Source organism: Capsicum annuum, chromosome 1 (assembly GCF_002878395.1).
Source record: "Capsicum annuum cultivar UCD-10X-F1 chromosome 1, UCD10Xv1.1, whole genome shotgun sequence".
NCBI classification, from domain to species: Eukaryota; Viridiplantae; Streptophyta; class Magnoliopsida; order Solanales; family Solanaceae; genus Capsicum; species Capsicum annuum.
This window is the reverse complement of record NC_061111.1, coordinates 101,457,804-101,472,594: the sequence shown is the minus strand read 5'-3', so window position 1 is coordinate 101,472,594 and position 14,791 is coordinate 101,457,804. Positions and strand designations below refer to the sequence as shown.

At 37.8% G+C, this 14,791-nt stretch overlaps 1 protein-coding gene across 10 annotated transcripts in view; it reads right to left on the bottom strand.

Annotated features, from left to right (window-relative positions):
* The window catches only part of LOC107878578 (light-mediated development protein DET1), a 53,660-nt gene extending 39,373 nt beyond the window's left edge, over positions 1 to 14,287 (bottom strand). For 3 of the 10 annotated variants that reach the window (XM_016725641.2, XM_016725646.2, XM_047406704.1), the window contains exons 1-4: positions 13,819 to 14,283; positions 11,327 to 11,754; positions 10,999 to 11,227; positions 9,941 to 10,078 (exon numbers count right to left, since the gene is read on the bottom strand). In XM_016725641.2, coding sequence (XP_016581127.2) covers positions 9,941 to 10,078; positions 10,999 to 11,227; positions 11,327 to 11,754; positions 13,819 to 13,890 — 867 coding nt within the window. In that variant the 5' untranslated portion in view covers positions 13,891 to 14,283. Of the gene's footprint in view, positions 1 to 9,940; positions 10,079 to 10,998; positions 11,228 to 11,326; positions 11,755 to 13,818 lie in introns of all 10 variants that reach the window. The other 7 variants (XM_047406707.1, XM_047406709.1, XM_047406700.1 and 4 more) reach the window with 5 other exon arrangements.
* Positions 14,288 to 14,791: the final 504 nt, after the last annotated feature.

Genomic DNA, 14,791 nt, shown 5'->3' with positions numbered 1-14,791 from the left:
GCTTTAGAAGTAATCTGAAATGACTGGGAGTTTGAAGAATTAATAGGCCTCCTTGGCATTTTACAGCATATTTCCACCAATCCTCAGAAGGACATGCTCAGATGGGGCAACAACTTGGATGGCCAATACTCGGTCAAATTCAACAATCAACTCATGAGCTCCAATAAAGCTCCAACTTATCAGTGGCCTGGCAAACTTGTATGGAAGGTGAAAATGCCTCCCGAGATTAGTGCCTCGTGTCGGTTAACCTTAAGGACTACAGTTGAACTCAGTCAAGATAATCTCAAAAGAAGGAAATTTCACCTAGCTATCAGATGCACGTGTCTTAAAAGTCTAGAATCTGTCAATCATCTTACACTGCCCTGTTGCTTCAGATATCTGGTCTATGTACCTATACCTCTTTGGCCTACAGTGGGCTATGCCCTCTAGCATCAGACTTTTGTTAACTGGAACTTCTGGTTAGTTGAGAAATTCATCCAAATAATCTTATCTATGGTTCCAGGTACTATTTTGTGGTGCTTATGGACACAGAGGAATCAAAGATGCTTTGGTGGGACTTCAACTGCCAACTCCTAGCTCAAGGCCAGATGCTTAGTTCTATTAAAAGCTGTTCGGATTCCAACCTTTATTGGGTCAGAATGTAATCGTAGCTACCTCTAACTCAAAGACTCCCAACACTGCTTCACCATGTCAACAAATTCAATAATCCGAAGTCCTCAACCAACATGTTAATTCCCGCATCCTGGAGCTGAGCAATACCTATGGGGTCGCTTTTCATGGGGTTCGAAAAAGAAACTTTAGCTCTTCTAATGAGATTAGATGAGAGAAAATCTTAACTGAACAAAATATAGAACGGGAAAGACTATTCAACACCTAGAAACAGGGGAATTGGGAAAAACGAGTTGAAGAATTTGAAGTCCACTTTGAATGAGGAGGTAGAAGGGTCAGAAATAGAGGGAGAGTACTTAACCTGACTTTTAAATGAAAATAAAACTCATCACATGGAATGTAAGGGGGTTTAATAATATTCCCAACAGGAATTTGACTAAGAGTGCCCTACAAAAATGGGGAGCTGATGTGTATTGTTTTCAAGAAACAAAAATTAATAAAAATGTGAAGGGTGTTGCTAGGATGCAATGGCCAAGCAGATGGATGAAGATCAATGAAATGTCAGTTTATGGAAGCTGAAGTAGGGGGGGGATTATTGATAATATGGGATAGCAGGACATGGGAGGGGGCATTGGTGGACTGGTCAGTACTCGGTCACTATCTAGTTTAAAGCTGTTCAAAGCTCTTTTACTTGGTTCCTTAGCTGTGTGTCAGCTCCTCATATAAGTGAGAAGTTAGAATGCTGGGAAGAATAGGTTGCGGTCAAAGAATTGTGCGGGGGCCATGGATTACAAATGTTATGACTGATTTCTCTAGACGGATTAAAGACTTGGAACTCTATGACCCTACCCTCCACTGGATGGAGGAAATTCTCTTGGTTCAGAGGTGTAAACCACAGAGTGCTGCTAGACTGGACAGATTTATGTACTCTATGGAGTGGGATGAATCTTTCAGTAATATCCAGCAAAGAGTCCTTCCTAGGGTGACTTCTGATCATTGTCCTATTATACTTGAGTGAGGGAATTGGGAGAAGAAAAAAACTAGCTTTAAATTTGAAAATTGGTGGCTCAAGGTGGATCGCTTCAATGATCTCATAAAGGGTTGATGGAATGAAATGGTGGTAGAGGGGGGTGCCCTGACTTCAAGCTCAGCTCTAAATTGAAAATGCTGAAACAAAAGCTTAGAGTGGAGTAAAACCAATCTTGGAGAGTCAATCAACAGAAAAAACAGTTTGATGTGTGAATTGGCTGAGATTGATTTGATACAAGATAGCTGGACTTTGAAGAGGACGAAGTGATTATTAGAGTTACTATCCTGGTGGAACTAGAAAGCCTAGCGAAAAATGAGGAGACATCCTGGAGACAGAAATCCAGAGGTCTTTGGCTAAAACAAGGGGATAACAATACAAGGTTCTTCCAAAGGATGGCCTCAATGCACAGGAGGTACAACACAATTGATATATTGATGGTGCAGGGGGTGAGATTAAAGAACCTGAAGGGATCAAAAAGGCTATGATTGACTTCTATAGCAAATTGTACTCAGAAATAGAAGTTTGCAGACCAACTTTTGATATGCTAGACTGTCCTAAGATCTCACAGGAAGAACAGGAGTGGTTACAAAGACCTTTTTCAGAATCAGAAGTGCTCCAAATTATTAAACAGCGCGATGGTGACAAAGCACCGAGTCCAAATAGAATCTCTAATGTTGCTAATAAACCAATCTGGCAGATTCAGAATAAAAGGGTGTTTAAAGTGAAATCATGCTATTGTAATAGAAACAACAACCAAAACCAGATAATCAATTGGCCTTGGAAGCAAACATGGAAAGTCAAAAGTCCGTTGAAAGTGGCTTGTTTTGTTTGGTTAGACAACCGAAAACTTGCCTAACTCATAAAGCTCTACAAGGAAGAGGAATGCAGATTTGCTCTAGATGTTTTTTGTGTAAACAAGATGCAAAAGTGAATAGCCACCTATTTCTGCATTGTAACATAGCTGAAAAATTGTGGAACATGTTTCTTTGTATCAGCTGGACAATGCCAAGGTCCACACTAGAAATTCTAAAAAGCTGGAAAGGAATTGGGAAGATAGGTTCAACAGAAGATTGGTAGATGAGTATTCCAGCTTGTGTCTGGCGGTCGTTGTGGAAACAAAGAAATGCCAGGTGCTTTGATGGCAAGAGTTGCAGCATCCAGAAGATTAAAAGACATTGCCTTAGCTTACTTTATTTTTGGTGTAAACAGGAAATTGGGGAGATACCACATATTAGTAGATTTTATAGGTAACTTGTAAAGTTTCTTTGTTTTTGGGCAGTCCACTAGAAAGAAATTCCATTTGATTGGGAGCTGTAAGAACTATTATCATCTCTTGGATGATGAGTTTTTGCTAATACAAAGTTACCTTTGACTCAAAAAGAAGAATTATGGGAGTTAGTTCTTCCAATGTCCGGACTTCAGCATTAGCTTTGATAATGGAGCTGATCTTACAAGTCTGAATTCATCCTTCAATTCTACCGAGAAGAGATACCGTCTCTATTATAGTTCCCACCCTTAATTATCACCCTTGAACCATGTAAAAATCTTACATGTAGTGGAACATCTATTAATTCCAAGTCCTCAATGCTAAAAGTGGAAGTTTTATGTAAGGATGGGAGAAAGACAGTGGAAGTAGAGGGGTCATGTCTGGTGAGAGAATGGAGAGAGAAGGGAGGAAACAAAATTCGACTTTTCTCACAGCTTGTTGGCCCATTAAAACCCCCAACCTTTATCAACTTATCACTAACAACAACAACAACAAACCCAGTGTATTCCCACTTTGTGGGGTCTGGGGGGGGTAAGATGTACGCAGTCCATACCTCTACCTCTGATGAAGTAGAAAGGCTGTTTCCGAAAGACCCCCGGCTCAAGTTACGAGATATCAAACAAACACATAGTACAGCACAGAAGCAGATGACATAACATAGATACTGCAGCCATAAGGAATATAAAACAGAGTAAAGCAGGAATGCAGGAATATAAAGCAGAGGAAAGCACACAGATTCGTAACAAACATAGAACACGGAACACGGAACAGAACATTGAAATACGGAATCATACCAGGAATACACCCCCACCAATTACCTCCCTACATTAGCGACCCGAACAGGCCCTAATCCTCTGCCGTAATTCGCGTCTTCCAGACCTTCCTATCTAGGGTCATGTCCTCGGTAAGCTGTAACTGTTCCATGTCCCGCCTAATCACCTCACCCCAGTACTTCTTCGGTCTACCCCTACCCCGTCTAAAACCATCCAACGCTAGCCTCTCACACCTACGGACCGGGGCATCCATGCCCCTCCTCTTCACGTGTCCGAACCATCTCAATCGTGCTTCCCGCATCTTACACTCCACTGAAGTCACCCCAACCTTCTCCCGGATAGTCTCATTCCGAGCTCTATCCCTTCGGGTCAGTCCACACATCCAGCGCAACATCCGCATTTCTGCCACCTTCATTCTTTGGGTGTGGGAGTTCTTAACTGGCCAACACTCCGCTCCATACAGCAAGGCCGGACGGACTACCACCCTATAGAATTTACCTTTAAGCTTGGGCGGCACCTTCTTATCACACAGCACCCCCGATGCAAGTTTCCACTTCATCCATCCCGCCCCGATACGGTGCGAGACATCCTCGTCAATCTCACTAAGTTATGAAAATTATCAAATGATATCTTAGATTATGCAAATTATGAAAATTATCAAATGATATCTTAGATTATGCAAATTACATTCTTTGGACTACTTTATATCTTTTATAACTGGACTTGAACTTCGAAAGTGATCTTTCACATATGTACACGTATTTATGCAAAAGTGAAGATGCTACAATTAAATAGTACACTTATGTTGAATGAATGTTATGAACAATTTGAAACCTCTTATGATGACATAAATCATGTACGGTAGTTTGCCTGCACCATATCCATTTGGGGCGCAAACCTTCCCCTTACCATGCATGAATGTATGACTATAACATCTGAGTTGGGTGTTCTCACTAAATAGGGCTTTAACCCTGGAACCATGTGTGCAAGTATGGGTTATTTTATGCCCTGCAGCTTTAGCCTCAATATAATTCGTAGCCATAGACTTGATGCCTTCGTGGCCTTACATTGATGCCATTGACTTGGCTTTGATATCTCCTTGGGGATGGGTTGCTAGCGTTCTCAACCTTAAGTGTTATACAACGGTAGTTCACAAACACTATCTTATTACATGGTTATGGTAAATGCGCGTGGTATCTGTGATGATCCTATGGATTTACCTTGTGATGATCCTATGGATTTACCTTATTGCTTTATCACGCTTGTCAATTAAGGATATTTTTTGTGCTTTCTTTAAGCCTTGCTCCATTATTTAAGAGGACACTAAGTTTTGTTAGAATAAGAGTAGGATCAGGAATAGTATATAGAATCCTACTTGGAAAAGGATTTTAATGTATCTACTTGGAAAAGGATTGGGATATACTTTCTATAAATAAGGTCTGATGTGATAGTGTAGATAAGCAATTCAATTATATTCTTCTCATATATTTCTCACATGGTATCACTGCATTGGTGAGAACATGTCACCATATGTCAATTTTCGGCAACTATCATGGCTAATTTGCGTCATCATCTATTTTAGTCAGTGTTGTGCGAAAACGAACACCATCACTAGGTCCCCCACTCCCCAGCATCAAAAAACCTAGTGAGACCCATGGAAAAAGACCACCTCATGCGCCCTCCCGCGCCGATCAGAGGTGCGACTTTCCGGCAAAATCTAACAACACGCCGACACATGAGACACTTTTCGGCCACTCTCTTGGAAAAAAATTCAATAGGATCACATCATCATTCCAACCCTACCAATAATTTTCTAAGATTTTGACCATTTTTAGCAATCAAATCTAATAATTTGACGGCTTCAGCACAGTTCCACGAATTTCAGGCGTGTTCCGACATCACTAATTTCATTCAGCCCTATGATTAAGTCTGAACCCTTAGGGGTCATTTGGTAGAATGTATAAGAATAATGTTGAATAAGGCGTATTAGTAAAGCCTGCATTATTAATGTAAGTATTAGTAATGCTGGTATTAGTTATACAAGCATTATTTTTTATACGGTGTTTGGTTTGATGTATTAAAAATAATATATATTTATATAATTTTTATAAAAAGATGTTTATTTACCCAAATATCCTTCTTTGTATCCTCTCTTTCAAGGGATACATAGCAACAACTAATGTAAAAAGGGAAAGTTGGAAATCCAAAGACGTTCTCTACATTAACCTTAAATCGGCAGATAATGCCATCTTCCCAAATAGCTGATGATGCGTTTTGATGAGAATTGACAAATTCCCACCGGTCCAATAATCCTCCCAAACACCCACTGATCCAGTAATCTTCATGCCATCAAAGATGGCTAATGTTCAACAATCAAAGATGGAAAAGAAATCACTGGTTCGTAACGATTCCTTGCGTACCCAAATTGGTAAATATGGAAAAGGAATCGCAATATTTGATTGCTAAAAGCAGCAATGTTGAATTAGTGAAAAAAAGGTAGCAGGCCAGCAGAAAAGATAAAAGAAAGGGTTAAATTTGTCATTTAACAAGTTAATACATGTATTCAAAGCCTTTGTATGACAAATACATGGAAAATGGTGTGTATTACTAATACACATCTCAATACACAATATAGAGTGTATAACTAATGAAGCATTAGTTATACATACTCTAAAAAAATGAACCAAATACACATTAATTAATGCATGCATTAGTTTTTTCAATACACTCTACCAAACGACCCCTTAATGAGATCAAAAAATCAAATGTCATAGTCCATGAAGAATCGACCAGGACGGGGGGCATTTTGGAAGATCTCGACCTAGGTGTAGTTATTGTAATAGGCTTGGACACACCCCTGATATATGATATTCTCGACCTAAGTGTATTGTAATAGGCTTGGACAACCCATGAAATATGTTATTCTTTGCATGGTCAACCACCTAAAAATGCACACGTTGCTTATACTAACACCACAGGTAATCAATGGGTTTATTTATGTGATAACGAATATAATGAGTATCTTTAGTATCAAGCAAGTATGCAGGCATCTTTACCAGTAGCCTCATCTGTACAGTCTTCTACCTTTGGATCAAGGGTTCTGGACTCTAGCGATTCTGATCATATTCAAGTTTTACCAGAATGAAAGGCACGCATCAAACGACTAACAGATGCAAAATTATGAGGAAAACCGGGGACATAAAGAACAGAGTCGAGAATGACAAAAGATAGGGGTTTGGCTTGTCCAATTCCTTTTGGATTTGTTTGGATCCCATTGGCTAAAGTAATAACAGGAAAAGATTGTGATTAAACAATATTAAATAGAAGTGACTTGTTACTAAAGATATGATCAAAAGCGCCTGAGTCCATGATCCAAGAGAACTAGACCGTGAAACACAGGCAAAGCAATTACCAAAAACGGAAGCATTGGGTTGAGCCACTAAGGCCACTGGTGGAGACGTCTGCTTACTTGCTTGATACTAAAGGAACTCATCATATTATGTCTAAGCAATATGAGCATTATTGGATGGTCGATTAGGCTGTGGAGACGTCTGCTTGCTTACTAGATTCTGAAGGAGCTCATTGAGTTCCTTTATAGCAATAAGATCATAACGGGGTGGTGGATCATGCAAAATATGACATGCCCTGAGTATGACCAAGCTTATGACAATAACTACACTTAGGATCGAAATTTTCCAGAATGACCTCACCGATTCTCCATAGGTTGATATGTTTGTTTTTCTATGGTTTGCAATGTGATAATAGACAGTCAATGGTGGGTGATGAAATTACTTTGTGACTGGAAGGCATGGCAAAACGAAGTAGACGATAGAATAATCCATCAATCCTAGGAACCGTAGAACTAGCTAAAATTTGGTCATGTATGAATCATGGTCGGTAGGAAATCTCCCAAGTGTAAGAACTAGAAACAAAGTTTGTACTCTTGTTGTTTTTCTACATCTGCAGTAACGGGCATCAACGTTTCAAATTCCTCCATCACTGCTTGTACCTGTTCCAAGTAAGTAGACATATCGGATTCTTGTTTCTTTAAGTTGGTCATTCGAGATATCACATCATAAAAATTATAAATGTCATTAGTGTATAAAGCATGAGCCTTTTCATAAACTAAATAACATGTCTGCAACAGGCGAAACTGAGGCATCAACTTAGAATCAATAGATCGCCATAAGAGAGTACATAATTGAGTGTCAACCTTCTCCCATTCTTCTTTGGCTTTCGCATCTTCCTTACTAGACTTTTTTTCATCTACCACATTAGCCTTGATCTTCAAGTGATCTTGGAACACCTTGACCTCTGTACCAAACCTCAACCAATGAAGCTCAAGCTAAATAATTTGAACTTCCCATTAATGGTTCGAAAGTGATCATATGGCTTGAACTTCCAACTACCGTATTTTGGAGCCAAAAATATCACATCCAAAAGACATCTTGTGAAATTTGACTAGAAAGCAACAAGACAGTAATCTGGTAAAGAAACAATAATGAATGACTTCTAAAAGTCGCCGAAAAGAATCTTTGAAAGTCCCCGAAAACCTAATTCCGACGATCGAAATCCAGAAAAATGGTGCAAGAATATGCAAAAAGTTGTTGGAATCTGATCGGAACTGATACCAGATCTGGACGACCCCAAAATGATCAGAATCTCTGGCGCGTGACACAAATTTCACCAAAAAATCGCACCTTCTCCAGCACGTGAGAGCGCATGAGGCATTGTTTTCCGGTGGTTCTGGTTGGGGATGTGTTGCCTGAGATTTCTGAGACTTGTATAGTGTTAGTTTTTCACGCAACACTCACCAAACAGAAGAAGACACAAATCAATAACCGGAAATTGACGCATGGTGACGGAGTATTCTTTTTCTGAAGTTTCTTACCAATGCTCTGATACCATGTGAGAAATAAAGAAGAAAATATTATTGAATTGTGTACCTACACAATTACACTGAGGCCCTATTTATAGAAACTACATTACAATCCTTTTTCAAGTAGGATTTTATATACTATTCATATTCTTACTCATATTCAAACAAAATCAAATGGACAAAACTGTGAAACGCAAAGTCTGAGCCTAAGCGAAGAATATCTTCAAAATTGGGCTTGGACCATTACAATTAGTATTACAGCCAGCACTTCCTCTAGTACGGTTGTTGCAAAAACTACAAAGGACGTCGAGTCCCAAAGGAAGATAAGAATACCAGCCACGAACCACTAGCGATTGAACTCAAAGGTGGGATCATTATGAAGCTTACCTTAAGCAAATTCCACATTGGAATAGGAGGGAAGAGTGAGTGACCATATAGGGGTGATTTCAGGATTCAACTGCCAGGGTGCCTCTTTTGGGTTAAAGACCACAGAGACAAGGCCCAAAAATTGGAGACATAGTGGATGCCTTGCCAGTTGGACCTGGGTTGTCACACAGTCTTTTTACTAGCTCACAAACTAAATGATCGCCCTTTAAGTTAGCAATTGAGCCCCAGATTTCCCATTCCATCCGAAACACAATGTGTAGACCAACTTCACTGTTTTGTTTTTTTAAAACTGGCAACTTTAACTTCACTGTGCATTTCGCAGTACATGAAAAGAAGATTTGTTAGTTTCTTCTTGCTCTCCACAAATAAAACGTTCATTTCACAATGGTCTTCTTAAACTATTTATAATATGAGAGTACTAAGATGTCCATTTCACAATGGTTATCATAAAATATATATAACATGAGAGAATACTCCCCTATTACTCGAGGTTACCCAAAATATATAGAGATAGGATCCAATAAGAGTTATTCTTGATGAATTGCATTTTTTAACAAGTTTTTCTTTAAAAAGTATATCCTTGATGAATTGCATTTTAGGTATATAGGCATCAAATTACGAACTCATTCCTGTTTGGCAGTCAATGTTAATTAAGAAACATTGTTCTCCTCTACAATGAGTTTCTCATGATATTCTATTACTAGAAATTAGATTACAGTTACAATACGATTCTAGTTTATCAGAACTAAATAAATTTTTATTCAGAAAAGAGAAACCTCCCCAAAAAGCAAATACAAAAACAACAGTTGTACTCCAGATGCATGAGGTCAAAAATCAGTATAAGCTAACACAACAAGGAATAGTTAAATAACCTCAAGTTTCAATTAGAATAATCTATGATTTGCAGCTTTGATGACATAATAAATTAAATAAGCAATCGGGTAAACAACATAATAAAGCTCTTAACATATACGGAATTCAACACTCTTACTAACCATGGTTTGGTCAGTTTCTTCATTCCATATACCTCGAAATATAAAAGAAAGCAGCCGCTGCTTTATACCACTAAGGAAAAAAGTTTCCGATTCAGGCAGGCTATGATGAAAACCATTTCCAACATGATCTACAAGCACCTGATGCAATAGGCTCTGTAAGGGATTTGCCAGCACAACCCGCTTATCAATTTCAGATAAGCGAGAAATAAACCATCCTCCTTGCTCACCTACCCCAACCCAAAATAAAATAAATATGAAGGAAAAAATGGGCAAAAGCAAAGATGCATTTTTCCTAATAAAATCTTTCCACATGGTTAGGAACAAATGGATTTTAGGCTGCCTAACAAGGAATGCTCAAAATCTTTAGGGACAACAAACAAGTATTTTTAAGACCTCTTTCATGTAATGACAGGACAGACATATTTTTCTTTTATAAGGAATGATAGGACAGATATCTTGGTGAGTCTACCACCGTGGAGAGACAATAGAAGTCCAATTTCTAGGTTATAAAGCTGTGAAAATTTAAACAAAAAAGAGAGAAAGGAAACACAATCGCTTTTTGGTTAGTCCTACAGGGACTTAGTGAACTTCCTTCCATTTCTCCTCTATGGCTCATTTACAAGTGTGTCACTATTTTTATATCAGGAAGTTACAAGAATTTGAGCTTTTCTCTATTTCACTTCAATATCACATGTCGAAGAAATGATGTTTTGAAAACAAATATGAAAACATTCACACTTTTAAAGTATAGATGTATTTCCTTTTTGGGTCTTTGGTGTAGACTAGAAATGTTAATACAGTTGATAGGATGATAGATTTTCTCAGCTTACTACAGTAATGTTAAGGAACTAAAATTTAAGTAATTTCGGCACAATCTTGTGCTTCATTTATACAACACCATACCATTCTCAAGAAAGGAATGAAAGGACTGAATTTTATGTAATTTCTGGAACAATCTTGTGCTTCGTTTATACAACCATACCATTCTCAAGAAAGGAATGAAAATCAGATGAAACTGAACCCCAAATTCCTTAAAGAGCATGAACTGCCATAGTTACCTGGGAATTGGAATTGAGAAAAAGTTCATCATCTTCACGGCAGAATTCTCCAATTGCTCGTACATCAACAATATCTCCAGAATCTCTGATCTGAAGGATGTGTATTCTTTGATAACGAAGAGACACTATAGCAAGCAAATCATCATACAAGAAAGCACCTATGCTATGTGCCAAATTAACATAATCATTGTGAAAGACCCTCTCGCCAAGTATAGCTCCATCCTCCAACCTGATGATAAAACCAAACCACAACAAAAGCAACCACGATAACTTCAAATACCATCATGTCAAGTGCTCATGAAATTCATAGTTGAGACTGATTACACACCTCAAAAGGTGGAAAGTAATTTTTTCAACTGAAGGGACTCCCTGTGTTGCCCCTCCAGTAGGAGGTACATCATGAATTTGTGCAGTTGAAGTAGCAAAGAGTCCAAATTGGTTGCTCTCCATATAGAGAAAGAAATCTTTACATATAAGTTCCCCACTAGAAGCAAGAGTAACACTGTACAATTGTGTGAAGAAGCTCTCGAACTTTCTGGCTTTTAAAGGAAGATCATGAGTATCACAATCTTTTTCTTTGCAGGAAAATGTCAACCATTTTGGTCTATAAACAACCACATCCTGATGATTTCGGCTGAAACTTACAAGATATAGACCATCATCCGTGAACTTGCGAAATGAATGGTCAGGACATTCAACATCATATATGGTATAACTTGGTACAATGTTCTCATAAAATCTTCTGGCACAATGAATCTGCAGAGGGTGAACCAGCATTCTTAGACAGTATACATCAAAGATGCCAAATCTAACCAATTAAACCATGGACAATCCGAAGGAAGAGCCGAAGATGTGTTTGGTATGGAGAAAATTAATTCTTAGGAATTATCTTTTGGACCATGCTATTTGGCTATACGAGTTCGAGACATATAGTATCAATGCAACATTCTGGACAAAGTTTGATGATAATGTTTTGACCATATTTTTTTATCATTAAAGATTGACAACAATGTCTATGAGTTGATTAAAATAAGTGATAAGAAGTAATAGTTGGAACTTAAAAGGAGGATAAACAAGCAAACTATTGCTGCGGCTACGTCTGAGAGAAAAAACAGACCAATGACAGAAGATCATTATTTTTTCCTTAGAAGAAAAAGAACCCAAGCAGGAGGGAGTTCAATGGATTGGATAGTACATATGAGCAAAAGAAAGGCAAAAAAAAGAAGTAAAAGGAAAGAAGAGAAGGGAAAAAAGAAATCAGCATGAATAAGAAGGAAAAGAAGAAAGGAAACACGGCAACCAGATGTGGTGACAGGTTATAGATAAATCAAAAGCAAAAAAGAAACGAAGGGAACATCGCGATTAGGCTTTGTAACTCAATGGGCAGTTCGCAAAGTTTTAAAATTAGTGGTTAGGGGGTTGAAATGGAATCAGAATCAGTTGCGGACAGGGAAGTGCTACTGGGCGTTACAGGATATAAGGATGACTACCAAAGTGAAACTATAAGTTTATAGAACAGTTATCAGACCATAAATGATATATGACGTGGACATTGAGATAAGGTCGATTGAGATTACTTGGACATTCAGTCACATCCTTTTTCGACCCTAGATGCAAAGGTCTAAAGGTGTGAAATCATGCTGAGCTGATGTGTTGAACTGGGATGAGGTAGACGTAAATTCACATGAAAAAAAAAAATCTCGAAAGAGTTCAATCTATTTGAGTTCACACAGATTTAGTGAAAGATAGGGCGTTATGGAAGAACAAATCTATATATGCAATTCCAATTAGTTGGGAATATGTATTAGTCACTATGTACGGAGTATTGAAACATTATGGCCCCAAACAGATCATTTATGGTATCGAGGATTCAAACAGTGACTTCAACTAATTTGGGATTACAGAGTAGTCTATATATGCGATTCCAATTAGTTGGGGATATGTATTAGTCACTATGTACGGAGTATTGAAACATTATGGCCCCAAACAGATCATTTATGGTATCGAGGATTCAGTCAACTAATTTGGGATTACAGAGTAGTTTGTTATGTTTTATGTTTTAGTCTTGTTAACATATTACTTTAGGTCATAAGCTTTCTAGGCGTTCTTTTAACTCTATCAGAGATTTTTTTTTATGCATGTTGAAAATATATAAAACTACTAGTACTTAATTATATTTTTATATATCCGTGGTGTCCGGGCCAGCTTTGGCGCACCTCGACTAAATCCACGGGCTACCTGCCACCTCCTACGAACAACATGTTTGTGAGACTTCGTCTTATCTTTCAGCTAATGCACCCAACAACTTTTTTGCCCTGGCTGCTGCTAAAAATTATATCCTAAATACTCATGACATATTTAAGTACATAATATTTGAGTTTGAGACTATGCTGGATACAGTTCTACCAAAAAAAAAAAGGACTGGTGCTGGATCACCCATACATCTCCATGTGGTCTCTACCCTGCTAAGTGAGAGGAATACTTTTCTCCTATGGCGGAAAAAAAAAATCCTCGCAGAACATTTTCATAATACAAAGCACGTCTGCGGTGACAAAATCACCCAATCTTAAAAAGGTAAACAAATCTTTCAAAGTATTATTCTCACAATTGCAGCCTGGATCCTGGAAGTTGAATTACAAAACTAAGAGTATAACCATGAAAGTACTTCATAAGAAAAAGTGACAACACCTCGAATGCATAAAGGGTTCAGTTTTTCAATCACCATAATTAAGTTTGCAATAAACATAAATAAAACTACAGGATGAAAATACAAAACAAGGAAAATAAAAAGGTCGGACAAGAGGAGAAGACGACGCATACACTGGTGCCAGGAGCAGGGGTGCAAACCTGGCGCTGGAAAAGCCTGGTGGTAACATTGTTGCTTTTGAACATCAGTACAAATCACTCACAACTTTTCGGATTTATTTAATTGCTTTCACCAGCATTAGTATTGTGAATATTACAAAACCGAATAGACCAGATTCTCAGTAGCAGTAATACTGAATTTAGATAATTGAAGAAACAGAAAGCCTCAATTAGGATAGATGAAGTCGAAAAGGGGCGAGCTAGGTTTATTCGTTGGCAAAGATTATGCAGGCAACTTTTGGAGTGGCAAACCTCAATTAGGATAGATGAAGTCGAAAAGGGGCGAGCTAGGTTTATTCGTTGGCAAAGATTAGGCAAGCAACATTTGGAGTGGCAGATACGGGGAAGTTTCAGCGGTGGCAAGAAGTTTAGATACAGTAAATTACATGGAAAATATTTCCTGCATTAGATACCGGCAACATTTGGTACGATAGAAAATATTTTTGATTGAAAAATATTTTGCTCGAAAAAGTTTTTTGGAAAAATAAATTGATTTTTTACTTATTTTTATATGTTTGGTTGGTGAGTGAAAAATATTTTTCAAAAATATTTCGTGGTATTTGATTGGTAAGTAGAAAATATGTTATAGGAAAAAAAAATTCGGTGTTTGATTAGTGAGTGAAAAAATATTTTTTAAAAAATACTACTAACTGTTAACTAGTATATCAGTGCATCTAGCAACTCAACAATTTATAAGAACTAATTTAGGCATAGCAAATAATATCAATATCGAATACTAAAATATTACAATCACTAAATTTGACCAACTACTAATTAGCAAATATAGGAGACATTCTTCAACATTTTATTAGGACAATCTCAAGATACTACAATCAATAGAAATATAGCGGAACGATAAGCTTATTTAACCTTGTGAAACAAGCTACATCGATCGCAAAATGAAATATACAATTAGCAAAAGTAACAT